General features: G+C 36.6%; 1 protein-coding gene across 6 annotated transcripts in view; it reads right to left on the bottom strand.

The window, feature by feature from the left end:
• Positions 1 to 14847, bottom strand: part of LOC127874834 (ras guanyl-releasing protein 3-like) — a 296898-nt gene that overhangs the window by 225873 nt on the left and 56178 nt on the right. For all 6 annotated transcript variants that reach the window (XR_008047126.1, XR_008047127.1, XM_052419469.1 and 3 more), the window contains 3 exons: positions 9455 to 9640; positions 5333 to 5438; positions 3840 to 3953 (listed from right to left, as the gene is read on the bottom strand). Coding sequence is in view for 4 of the 6 variants with exons in the window: in XM_052419469.1 (XP_052275429.1) it covers positions 3840 to 3953; positions 5333 to 5438; positions 9455 to 9640 (406 nt within the window). In the remaining 2 variants the exon portion in view is untranslated. The remainder of the gene's footprint in view (positions 1 to 3839; positions 3954 to 5332; positions 5439 to 9454; positions 9641 to 14847) is intronic.

Raw genomic sequence — 14847 nt, 5'->3', positions numbered from 1 at the left:
CATGACTGCGTTTGTCATTCAACATCATCTGTTGAGATTGGGAATGTATTGAAAGTCTAATGGTTAAATAAGAGTGCCACTATCAAAAAGATATGTTTTTCAATAGTCTTTCTTTAGGAAAAGATAAATTAAAATATCAATTTAAATAACCTTGACATTTAAATCTGACCTTGACATCCGCCAATATGGCCTCAAGGCTTCCTGCATGTGCATAAAGTGTTGTCAAAGATTAGACTGAGTACTGGACACAGGCTAATCCAATCTCTTGCACGACGGTCACATTACATTCACCTCTGTGTTGGGCTCAATCTCTTGCACGACGGTCACATTACATTCACCTCTGTGTTGGGCTCAATCTCTTGCACGACGGTCACATTACATTCACCTCTGTGTTGGGCTCAATCTCTTGCACGACGGTCACATTACATTCACCTCTGTGTTGGGCTCAGAACGGACTATTGTTTTGAAAGCGTCTCATTCATGTCATGATTATTCCAAGCGTTCATCATTGAGGTTACAGTATACTAAACAATCTCTTGCACGACCGTTACATTGCATTCACTGCATTAAAGAAAACCATCTCATACCATGATATCTTATATCAGTCTCAATTAATTATTATAAAATTGATATGTTTTTTTTATGTTAAGAAACCAACATACATAAATACGTCGAAGCAATGCCTAACATCACTCAATAAAAAATATGTACTATTGTTTACATTTGTGAAGTGCGTGGAATGATTACATCTGTGTAAATGGGCAATAAAATAGTTCCAAAGAGTTGCATTAAAACTCACAAGTTTTTGCACGATTTAAAAGTAATTTTTCTTAATTAAATGCATGCGATCTTAAATATCCACTCAAATATACATTGTATGCGTTTGTTCAGTTTTAGCTATTTGGTAGACAAAATGGCGTGCTGAGCCTTATGCAGAGTTGTATGTGAGAGCAAGGAACGACAACTCTGCGTGGAGATTGAGGCTAATCAGGGATGACATTTTTCCTAAACTTGATATTTGCTAAAAAGACTTCATTTAAACAATAATTTCATTTAAGTTGAAAGTGTCGTTTCTGATTAGCCTGGGTAGACTGCAAAGGTTTATCAGGAACAACACTTTACGCACATGCATTCAGCACTGTGTTCCCAGAATGAGGCTACCATTATGCTCCATAATAATTCTGTTCAGCAAAGGCATTGCCATTCAACAGAATGAGGCTACCATTATGCTCCATAATAATTCTGTTCAGCAAAGGCATTGCCATTCAACAGAATGAGGCTACCATTATGCTCCATAATAATTCTGTTCAGCAAAGGCATTGCCATTCAACAGAATGAGGCTACCATTATGCTCCATAATAATTCTGTTCAGCAAAGGCATTGCCATTCAACAGAATGAGGCTACCATTATGCTCCATAATAATTCTGTTCAGCAAAGGCATTGCCATTCAACAGAATGAGGCTACCATTATGCTCCATAATAATTCTGTTCAGCAAAGGCATTGCCATTCAACAGTATGAGGCTACCATTATGCTCCATAATAATTCTGTTCAGCAAAGGCATTGCCATTCAACAGAATGAGGCTACCGTTATGCTCCATAATAATTCTGTTCAGCAAAGGCATTGCCATTCAACAGAATGAGGCTACCATTATGCTCCATAATAATTCTGTTCAGCAAAGGCATTGCCATTCAACAGAATGAGGCTACCATTATGCTCCATAATAATTCTGTTCAGCAAAGGCATTGCCATTCAACAGAATGAGGCTACCATTATGCTCCATAATAATTCTGTTCAGCAAAGGCATTGCCATTCAACAGAATGAGGCTACCATTATGCTCCATAATAATTCTGTTCAGCAAAGGCATTGCCATTCAACAGAATGAGGCTACCATTATGCTCCATAATAATTCTGTTCAGCAAAGGCATTGCCATTCAACAGTATGAGGCTACCATTATGCTCCATAATAATTCTGTTCAGCAAAGGCATTGCCATTCAACAGAATGAGGCTACCATTATGCTCCATAATAATTCTGTTCAGCAAAGGCATTGCCATTCAACAGAATGAGGCTACCATTATGCTCCATAATAATTCTGTTCAGCAAAGGCATTGCCATTCAACAGAATGAGGCTACCATTATGCTCCATAATAATTCTGTTCAGCAAAGGCATTGCCATTCAACAGAATGAGGCTACCATTACGCTCCATAATAATTCTGTTCAGCAAAGGCATTCCCATTCAACAGAATGAGGCTACCATTATGCTCCATAATAATTCTGTTCAGCAAAGGCATTGCCATTCAACAGAATGAGACTACCATTATGCTCCATAATAATTCTGTTCAGCAAAGGCGTTGCCATTCAACAGAATGAGGCTACCATTATGCTCCATAATAATTCTGTTCAGCAAAGGCATTGCCATTCAACAGAATGAGGCTACCATTATGCTCCATAATAATTCTGTTCAGCAATGGCGTTGCCATTCAACAGAATGAGGCTACCATTATGCTCCATAATAATTCTGTTCAGCAGAGGCATTGCCATTCAACAGAATGAGGCTACCATTATGCTCCATAATAATTCTGTTCAGCAAAGGCGTTGCCATTCAACAGAATGAGGCTACCATTATGCTCCTTTCATTCATTATGCTCCATAATAATTCTGTTCAGCAAAGGAGTTTCCATTCAACAGAATGAGGCTACCATTATGCTCCATAATAATTCTGTTCAGCAAAGGCGTTGCCATTCAACAGAATGTGGCTACCATTATGCTCCTTAATAATTCTGTTCAGCAAAGGCGTTTCCATTCAACAGAATGAGGCTACCATTATGCTCCATAATAATTCTGTCCAGCAAAGGCGTTCCCATTCAACAGAATGAGGCTACCATTATGCTCCATAATAATTCTGTCCAGCAAAGGCGTTCCCATTCAACAGAATGATGCTTTTCAAAAAAATGGGCTTAATGAAATTCTAGGTAACACTTTGCTAAAATTAGGGATTGTAATTATACATCTTTATGCAAGGATCAATTTAAGGGCATTTTGAATGTGGAAAAAGATTATATTCACACAAAGTTGACAATATTTAATGCGTTCAAAATAAAGTAAAGGTAGCTAAAAAGTATTTAACACACAATCAATCATTCTCAAATAATCATTAAAAATCTAATGTGCACAGTAGTACAACATATTAAACATATTACACAAACTAACTTTGCCAAAAATAAACATCAAACAAAAAGAAAGAAAGCCTAATGGACAGGCAGACAAGCTGAATCCATTTAACCCTTTCAGTGCCGGAACCGAATTTTGAAGGCCTTTGCAAACAGTTTGGATCCAGATGAGACGCCACAGAACGTGGCGTCTCATCAGGATCCAAACTGTTTGCTATTCTGATAATATTCTTTGAAAAAAATCGAAGAAAATGCTAATTTTAGAAATTCAGCAGACAACATTTTAGCAGACGACAAATTTCCCAGCATGCAAAGGGTTAACCCCCCTAACAACTTTCTGGTGGGGTCTTTTAAACTATATGAGCCTTGCTATGGGAAAATGGAACTTAATGCACATGCATTAATAAAGTGCTGTCCCAGATTAGCCTGTGCATGTTGCACAGGCTAATCTGAACATCACTTTCCACGTTTATGAAATTTGTGTGTGTTTTTTTCTAAACAAAAATCAAGTCTATGTGGAAAGTATTTCTCTGATTAGCCTGCGCAGACTGCACAGGCTAACCTGGAGCAACATTGAACGCACATGCATTAAGCATTGAACGCACATGCATTAAGCCCAGTTTTCCCAAGAGGGGGGCTTATATATTTATAAATGTCTTCTTACCTGACAGCATAACAAATTTTTGCCTTGAATATCTGAATGGCACAGGTGTGCGCCGTGGGAAGATGGGCGCACTCTTGCACTGGGCATGGTATGACCTCGTCACATTTCTGATACCTGGCAACTTGTCAAGGACTAGTTACTTGGGTCCAAGACAAACCTCATCATAGACTGTCTATTCTAACGAGACTATGTAAGCATTACCAGTAGTCGAAATGCAACTACATTTCCAATTAAAATTTGTGTATATAATTATAATTCAGGAAAAAACTTTCCGCCTAAATTGGATTTTTGCTAAGAAGAGACTTCAGTTAAGCGAAAAATGACATTAAAGCGGAAAGTGTCGTCCCTGATTAGCCGGTGCGGACTGCACAGGCTAATCTGGGACGACACTTTACGCACATGCATTATGCCCAGTTTTCTCAGAACACGACTCATAGGATCTACAAGTCAATGCATGATGTCCCTTCAAAACAAGAGGATCTCTCAATCCAATCAGTATTCATGACTTTTGACTTAACATGTTTATATCAATTTAGACCTTGATTGTTTTACTTAAATGTTGGCTATGAATAGGCATTGTTTAACATAATGGCCAAATATATATCATGTAGAACCATAAATAGACCCTCATGGAAGCTAAATTAGTTAAATATGCAATCCGTAATCAGGTTTATTTTCAGCCATTAAAAGATATGCACTCTGTAATCAGGTTTATTTTCAGCCATTAAAAGAGTAACACTTTTATCACAGTAATTAGTGATTGTAAATGTTTCAGTGACATGTGCAATAAAATTAAGGGTTAAGCGTGAAACTGTTGTAACTTCTAATTACTGCTGTATACGTTAACTCAGTTTTCCACTGAACCATCAAAATGCTCTTAAACAAGCTCATGGCAATATTTGATTCATTTTTCCATTGCTGTTTTGCTATTCAGAATGCTGTGAGCTTCACATTAAGTCTTTTCCCAAATCAGAAGCAAAGTAAAAATGGCTTTTGCAACCAGCATAAAACCAGAACAGCCTGCGAGTAACTCGCAGTCTGTTCAGGTTTTAAGCTGTTTGCTGCTCATCAGTAACTAAGGGTTGGAAATGAAGCCTTTAAATCTTGAATTTTGTAAGAAAGGTATTTAATTAAATGTAACTTTCTAAGGGACTACAAATGCGTCAAAATACGTATATAAGGGTTAATTGAGCCTCTGTATGGGAAAACTGGCCTTAAGGCATGCACATAGTGTGTCATAAAAGCTAAAAGCCTGTGCAATCCAAACAGGCTTATCAGGTACAACACATTCTGCCTACACTTGACTTTTATTAAGAAGAGACTTCTTTTAAACAAACAAATCCATACAAGCCGAAAGTGTTGTCCCTGATTAGCCTGTGCAAACTGCAAACGCTCATCTGGGATGACGCTTTACTTATATGCATTAAGCCCAGTTTTCCCAGAACGATAATAAATATAACAATTCATTACAAGAGGCAACACATGAAGGATACAGTTCAAGAAATGACTGTGCCAGTTCGTCGGATGTCGTGTACCACTTGTGCATGAGGAACATCACCCCCGGGTATTCACTGTTCTCAAGAATGATGCCATCATCCCCTGAAAAAGACAAATGAGCCGCGTTCTGAGAAAACTAGGCTAAATGCATGTGCGTAAAGTGTCATCCCAAATTAGCCTGTGCAGTCCGCACAGGCTAGTCAGGGATGACACTTTCCGCTTTTATGACATTTTTACTTTCAAGGAAGTCCCTTCTTACCGAAAAATCAAGTTTAGGCGGAAAGTGTCGTCCCTGATTAGCCTGTGTGGATTGCACAGGCTAATCTGGGACGACACTTTACGCACATGGATTATGCCCAGTTTTCTCAGAACGTGACTCAAATATACACTAGTTACCATGGAATTGACCATACATAACAAACAAACAATACCTACCAATTTACTATAGCCTGCGATGGCCCATTGCCATGTTTTTAAACAAACTGGATCCATTTTTGAACTCAGCTGAGATATCAATTGAACAAATATTCTGACCCAAGTTTCATAACGATTTGATGATAAATTTTACTTTTAGAGTATTAAGAAGCTTTTTTTTTAATTTGACCTAGTGACCTAGTTTTTGACCTCACAGTTGCATACGGGCCCAATATATGATTGGGACAAATGTTCAAGTTTCATTAAGATCACACACTTATTTTTGCCTCTTGCATTTGAACAAGGTAAATGTTGATGGAACCCCACACACCGCGAATGAATGACAAAAGGCGATCACAAAAGTTCACCATAAGATTGTTGTGCTCAGGTGAGCTAAAATTGATGCCGTTTTTAAAAGTATTTTTTTGCACAATCAAGCTACATTATTTGAGCCATATTATTTTTCATAGCACCTGCTAGCACAGGTAGAAATTACATTTCAAGTCATTTGATCCAAGTAGCGAAATAATTAAATTTCGATCAGATAGGGTAAATGACATTTTTGTTAGGAGATATTAGTTTAAATTTGCTACAGATATTATTTGTCTCTTTGAAATTTGACCATCTCATTTTAATGAGAAAGAGAGTATTGTAAAACAAATACAACAAAAACTTTTTATAATAAATAGATGTATATGGTAACATGTAGAGTAAAATGTGGGAAAATACAGTCTCTTATTGTGTTCCAATAGAATGAATGTTGTCTTGCAAAAGTAAATGAAACTTCATAAAAGTAAAATAAAAATAATTGTATACCAAAATTGTCTGAAAAGAAAACAAGATGTGAAACACTATGTCCCCGTATATGACGTTTGACCTTGAAGGATGACCTTGACCTTGACCCTTCACCACTCAAAATGTGCAGCTCCATAAGATACACATGCATGTCAAATATAAAATTGCTAGCTTCAATATTGCAGAATTGACATTACATGAGCATTTTTTACCAATATATTTGACCTTGAAGGATGACCTTGACCTTTCACCACTCAAAATGTGCAGCACCATGAGATACACATGCATGCCAAATATCAAGTTGCTATATTCAATATTGCAAAAGTACTCATCAAATGAGCGATTTTGGCCACATATATTTGACCTCTGACCTTGAAGGATGACCTTGACCTTGACCTTTCACCACTCAAAATGTGCAGCTCCATGAGATACACATGCATGCCAAATATCAAGTTGCTATCTTGAATATTGAAATATTGCAAAAGTGTACATTAAATGAGCGATTTTGACCCATATATTTTACCTTTGACCTTGAAGGATGACCTTGACCTTTCACCACTCAAAATGTGCAGCTCCATGAGATACATATGCATGCCAAATATCAAGTTGCTATCTTCAATATTGCAAAAGATATTGCAAATGTTAAAGTTGGCGCAAACCAACAGACCAACCAACCAACCAACAGACAGGGCAAAAACAATATGTCCCCCCCTACTATAGTGGGGGACATAAAAATTGTATGTGAATAATTAATGTCACAATTGTTACATGTGTGATTGAACCATTCTAGCAAACATGTTTAATAACATACAAACAGATTTCACAGAATTGTCTTGCATTTTGAATTGCACATTTTGATGTTCTTCATCATCAAAAAGAACTTTCCTTAAAAATACATTGAAAACCTTATGTCATCTCCAAATTGTTGGATTCCTTCAAACTGGTTATATCTTCAGATTGTTACAAGCTATATATAACGTTACGTCCTTTTGGAAGGAAAAAGACAATACATGTATGAGCAAAGAAGGTTGAAAATTTATTCTGCCTTGCAAGTGTGTGTACAACATTACAGCATACATAGAAGCAAAATTAAGGCAACCCGATGCAATTAATTTTCATAATATTTAATTTAAAATGGATTAAAAAATAATAATAAAGCTAGTGTGGTAAAACTCATGACTTGCTACTCATATTTACAACCAACTAGCTATGGTCTGTAAAGTACGGAATACTGTTAGGGCCATTATGGTTACACATTAAAATCCAGAGGGCGACAATGCGATAGTACGCTGGCGACAATGCGATAGTACGATGGCAACAATGCGATATTACGATGGTGGCAATGCAATAGTGCGATGATGACAGTGGGACAATACAATGGCGACAGAGCAGTAGTATGATGGCCACAATGCGATAGTGCGATAATACGATGACTACAGTGCGACAATACGATGGCAACAATGCAATAATACGATGGCGACAGTGCAATAGTACAATGGCAACAATGCGATAGTGCGATAATACGATGGCGACAGTGCAACAATACGATGGCGACAATGCAATAGTACGATGGTGACAATGTGAGGATACGATGGTGACAGTACGATATGACTATCCCATTGTCGCCATCGTACTGTCCTGTTGTTGCATTGTCGCCATTGTACTATCCCCTTGTTGCATTGCGGCCATCGTATTTTCCCGTTGATGCATTGTCTCCATCGTACTATTGCATTGTCGCCATCGTACTATCGCATTGTCGCCAGCGTACTATCGCATTGTCGCCATCGTACTATCGCATTGTCTTCATCCTACTATCGCTCTATCGCATTGTCGCTTTCTGGATTTTAATGTAAAACCACGATGGACCTAACGGTATTCCGTAGTAAAGCCTTAATCACTGATTTAGTGTTTATACTTGTATGTTGACCCAAAATGTCTGTTACTTTTTAAAAGATTAATAAATGATTCACAAATTATTATTATTTGACCAATAAGAAATCTTGTTTGCTCATTCTTATAAGAGATACATTGGTAACATTAATGGTTGTTTTGATGTTGTTTGGTTTTGCATTGAAAGTCACCTTGTCCCCTTCATCTTCCTTCTTAAAAAATAATTGATGATTGTTACATTCACTATAAAGGGACCAATTACTTCTGATCCACATGCCAGGCAATCCATCAACCTCAACATGCATTGAGTTCAGGGCAGTATATACATGCCTTTTATACATAGCCCGTAATTAATGCCTCCATTAACCCTAAAGCTCTATTTGACTGAAACAGATTGTCAACATGTGAGGCCACAGCTGTACTGGCACGCTTGAACACTTTAAATGAGCCGCTGTACACTAAGTAATTTATCAACTAATAAAAAAAATATTTTCTTATCAATAGGTGCATCTCATACAAATGGGCTTTAATGACTATTTTGTGAAAATAAATAAATATGTTCAGTAAATCAGTGACAGATAATAACAGATTCAAAGACATTTTTGACTGGTCCGAGATCTTGTGAAAATACATCAGACATTCAGATTTTGCCAACTTTTATAATCTGAAACATGAGGAAGCCTAGTTGACGGCAAGTCTTAAAGGACAGCTATCTATCAACCAAAGTTTTGTTAAACTGTCTCTTAATACTAACATCACCAATTGACCTACTTCCTTGAACCATCTGTTACAAAATACCACCTTTATATTGACCTACATTTTGAACTTTCTATTACCAACACCTTCATTGACCTACTTTCTTAAGCTGTCTGTTACAAATACCAGCCATGTACCTCCTTTTTGAACTGACTTTTACCAACACCACCGATTGACCTTAGACTTTCATGAACTGTTTGTTAACAACACCATCAATCAATCTACTTTTTAGAATTGTCTGTTACCAATACCAATTAACCTACCAAAGCTTTCCACACAGAGGTGTAGAAGACGCTCGACAGTGGCAGCCCGGATGTTGACACCATGCAAGACTGGTTTCTCTTCCTCCATCAAGTTACACACTGACTGGTTACCATCATTGACGCAGACCATATCTGGTGTCGGAACCGAGTCTCTGAGACCGTGAATGCAGTCTGTGTCACAACATCCTGGCAAGAATAAAAAATATTTTTATTACAAATATATAATAACAAGATGCCTGTTGGAAACATATTGAGTTTGTTTTCAAGAATGTCTTTCGTATTGTAATTATTAAACAAGAGTTCAAACTTGTCACAGAATATGCCCGCTGTTAAGGTCTGGATAACCTTTCACACTTAACCACTTAGAGACATATTTTTACACATTTATAGTCCTTAGAAAAGTTAAGACTAAATTCAAGTTTGAAAGGCTTCATTTCCAACCCTAAGATACTGATGAGCAGCAAACAGCATAACATTGGAACAGACTGCGAGTAACTCACAGGCTGTTCTGGTTTTATGCTGTTTGCACATAGCCATTTTCATTTTGCTTCTGCGTGGGAAAGGGTTAACAAGTCTGAGGATAATAAGATTTAAAATATTTGAGCTGGAGAGCACAAATGATTAAGGCAATTTTTTTATAACTTAAGGGCCATAAATTCAGCAGTTCATTATGAAATCTGATTCATTATAAACTCAGCTGAGATATAATGACCAAAAAGATTATCACCAAGATTCATAATGATCGGCTATAAACTGTTTTACTTTGTTAGCAGACATTGTTCAATTGAATGCAAAACGCTTGACAGCCACCCATTGCAGGTGTTCCCAAAATAAAACTGTTTTTTAAAACAGGCATATAAAAATCACACTGGGACATTGACCACTGCCCACAACACATTCTCTCAATAATTTAACTTAAATTAATTCAACTTAACATCATTAATGAGGCATGAAACTTGCCAATGATGAAATAATAGTCTGCCCATATTTAACCCTTTCCCACTCAGAAGCAAAGTGAAAATGGCTATGTGCAAACAGCATAAAACCAGAACAGCCTGTGAGTAACTCGCAGTCTGTTCAGGTTTTATGCTGTTTGCTGCTCATCAGTATCTAAAGGACGGAAATGAAGCCTTTAAAACTTTAATTTAGTAAGAAAGGTCTTTAATTAAAAAAAAACCTTTCTTAGGGACTTCAAATGCGTCAAAATTATTTCAGATCTATCAAAGTGGTAAAGGGTTAAACCCCAAATATCAGCAGACATCTTGCAATTGCTTCTATATGCAAAAGACAGTTTACAACAAAATAAAGGTCAACTATTAAGAGGTTTATAAAGTACAAAATGCTTCCAATTTTTGTTTCTAGATTATACATATGCTACCAGGCCAATACTTAATATAATATGTACCAGTGTTAAAAAACTACTGCCAGAAATAGACCAAATATCTGTTGCTACCAAATGTCACCAAATATTTTACCGGAGATAATATGGGTATTTAATAATTGCATCTGTACAAAAACCAAAGTAAGTCTTACAGATGAAATAGGACAAAAGTAGCTGCTAATAAAAGTTATCTCATATAATGTTTTCATCATGAGGAAGAATACGAATGCTGATTCAAGTTGTTCAGGTTCAACAAACGGTTTTAACTCCTCCAAGGCGATTCTTGAAAGATTAGTAGTTCCCATTCATTGAAAATCACAAACAGTACAAAATGCTAAGTTGAATAATACAATGCGATTTCAACTTCAATGATCTTGACTACTTGCAAAGTTATGGTTCTTCACAAGTAACAAACTATACAAAAAAGACTCCAAAAGTATAGAAACCATGTGTGTGGTTCTTTTAATCTCAATGTCTTTTATTAATGTTCAAAGTTTGATTTATATACCTTCAAAGCTAAGGCTGTTATGCTCTGCAGAAGAAAATTTTCTAATTGGCAACAACTCTGTTAATCCTGAAGTGAGAGTTACGGTCCTTGCACTCAGCACTTCCCCTCAAAGTCCTCTATCATTATAAGAAATTTCATTTCAATCCCTTAAATACTTCCCAAGTTATTCTCCGCACAAGAAGCGAGACAAAATGACGGATGGAAGGACAACTGAAAGGAAGTATGATGCCATAGTTATATGACTCTCTCGGATAGCAATAAAAAAGTAAACATTAATAACTCAACAAAACAAGTCTTGTCACTGAAAGAAAATTACAAAAGACAAAGTTAAGTGGTCCTTGTACATTGGACATTCGCTCAAAGTGGTCTACTTTTATTATGTAATAAAGTTTGGAACCCTTCAATACTTGTTGAGTTATGTTCTGCGCAAGACAGTTATACTTCGTTATTGCAGATAACTCATCTCAATTTAGTTTGCATTTGTGCCAAGTTAACACTGTTTTAACCTCAAAGTTAGACCTTGGCCTAGCAAGAAAACCATGTAAAAGCAACACACCCTCCATGGTAGATTAACATTTATTTTTACCGTTTAAAAATACTCAATTTTTAATGACAATGAAGATCTGTCATACCCTTCTTGACAAAACATTACTGAGTTTGACCTTTGACCTCTACTCATGAACTTGACCTTGAAGAAAGCATTCTTCTTGCATTCAACACACAGTCTCATAAAGGTTAACATTGTCGCCAAATTAATCATAGATCCTTCAAAGCACAGTAAAGTTAGAGAAGGAACAAGCCTTATTGTAACAATTAACAAGGGACAAAATTGTCACAAAACCAGGTTTTCAGTTGAAAAAAGTCTGATAAAGGGAGACAATTCAAAATGTGTATTGTTAACCCCCTTGTGAAAAATTGACCTTGATTTCAATTAGAAAACAAGGGCTGTTTGTAAAACATGCATGCCCCCCATATGGGCTGTCAGTTGTAGTGGAATCCATTGTGTGAATACGTTTTTGTCACTGTGACCTTGACCTTTGACCTAGTGACCTGAAAATCAATAGGGGTCATCTGCCAGTCATGATCAATGTACCTATGAATTTTCATGATCCTAGGCCTAATTATTCTTTAGGTATCATCCGGAAACCATTTTACTGTTTTGAGTCACTGTGACCTTGACCTTTGACCTAGTGACCTGAAAATTGATACAGGTCATCTGCCAGTCATGATCAATGTACCTATGAAGTTTCATGATCCTAGGCGTAAGCATTCTTGAGTTATCATCCGGAAACCATTTTACTGTTTCGAGTCACTGTGACCTTGACCTTTGATCTAGTGACCTGAAAATCGATAGAGGTCATCTGCCAGTCATGATCAAAGTTCCTATGAATTTTAAATTTTAAAATCTCACAATGAATCACAAAGTAATGTCCCGGACAAGCTCATTTATGGCCATTTTTGACCTTCAAACTCAAATTGTGACCTTGACCTTGGAGATATTGACGTAATTCTTTCGCGAGACACACCGTCTAATGATGGTGAACAAATGTGCCAAACGATTTTAAAATCTGACAATGAACGACAGAGTTATGGCCCTGACAAGCTTGTTCAGCCAGCCCGCCCGCCAGCCCGCCCGCCGACATTCGCCAATCTAATAACCAGTTTTTTTCTTCGAAAAACCTGGTTAATGATTAAATTTGACCTTTTACCTCTAAAGAAGACCATGACTTTTAAGGTACCCATATTTTCCGGGCATGTCGTACACCCTCTCATACAGTTTAACCTCCCCCACCCCCTCCCCGGCCTAAACCTGATATGGGATATTAACCTAAGGGCTATAACCCCATTAATAATAAATATTAAAGAAATATGGATCTTATCCACTGAACTATTACCTATCAATATCCTCTTTGTAAATAATGTTATTGAATTCCATGGATTTATTCACTTGAAAAGAAATAGATTTTCACAAAACAGTTTGTTAAACACAATCTTTAAACATATCTTGCATTCACATACAATATAAATGTGTCAAAACCAAATGGCTCGTGATAGTAATTTAGCCAGATTTTATATTATTGGTATATGGCAACTGTTTACCCTTGTCCTTTTTCCAGACAGAGGGATTGTCCTGCATCTGGACTAATTAAAACATAATTATGTTGTCTAAATATTTGTGCTAATATGAGATTAGCAAAGAGTTTTTATAATAAACTTCTTACAAAAATGAGAATCTTTATTTGTGCAGACTCATGATAGTTTTAATCAGGAATTTAATAAATAATCGAAACTGATATCCAAGTACTGCGTAATGCTTTATTAACTAATAGAATTTAATTATATCTGTAAGTATTAAGTTGCTGTTATACAGGTATGTCCTGAGAATGAGAGCAAAATACTATGGCTGATTAATCCTTTGCATGCTGGGAAATTTGTTGTCTGCTAAAATGTCGTCTGCAGAATTTCTAAAACTAGCATTTTCTTGGATTTTTTTCAAAGAATACTATCAAAATAGCAAACAGTTTGGATCCTGGTGAGACGCCACGTTCTGTGGCGTCTCATCTGGATCCAAACTGTTGGCAAAGGCCTTCAAAATTCGGTTCCCGCACTGAAAGGGTTAATTTGAGACGGAATGAAACTAGAAACAAAATATGGGCCTTGTACTTAAGAAAAACTTCTGTTAATACATATGCACAAGTCTTGTCTCAGATGAGCCTGTGCAGGGCACACAGGCTAATCATGGGTGGCCTTTTACATTTTTATGGAATTTTTCATTCATAGGAAATCACTTCTGAACAAAAATCCAGTTTATTCAGAAAGTGTTGACTGCACAGGCTTATCTGAAGCTTATCTGCACATGAGTTAAGCCCCATTTTTCCAGGGTGCAGTTCACATGTACCAGTTTTTGTTTAAAGGGGGATAGTGAGAACTTATGTGAACTTATATATTAAAGCATTTATACTATAATAAGTTATTAAAATTGCTTTAAATATGTAGGTTTTGTTTTTGTAAAGCCTCTGTATAAAATAATTGTGTGTAATTTTCAAATGTTTCCTTGCAGGTCTTTGCAAATCTGTAGCTGTAGTTAACCCTTTACCCCTTAGATACCTATTTTTACACATGAAAGTTAAATTCATTAAAGACCTTTCTTATCGGATTTAAGTTTTAAAGGCTTTATTTCCAACTGTTAGATACTGATGAGCAGCAAACGGAATGAAATCTGAACAGACTGTGAGTTACTCGCAGGCTGATCTGGTTTTATGCTGTAAAAATTGCACATAGCCATTTTCACTTTGCTTCTGAGTGGGAAATGGTAAGAAGTTATGTTACACATAATGCCTACAACAAAATTGTTCCCTGGAACTTTAAGCAGTTGATGCATGTAACAGGTCCCCTTTCTACCATGATCCTTTATGCTAATTTATTTCTTTATTTCTTAATCCCCTCATGCATCAAATAAGCCAGAAACAAACATCTATAATATCACTATGACTATAAAAGGAC

Source organism: Dreissena polymorpha, chromosome 3 (assembly GCF_020536995.1).
Source record: "Dreissena polymorpha isolate Duluth1 chromosome 3, UMN_Dpol_1.0, whole genome shotgun sequence".
Taxonomy (NCBI): domain Eukaryota; kingdom Metazoa; phylum Mollusca; class Bivalvia; order Myida; family Dreissenidae; genus Dreissena; species Dreissena polymorpha.
This window is presented reverse-complemented; position numbering and strand designations above follow the sequence as displayed.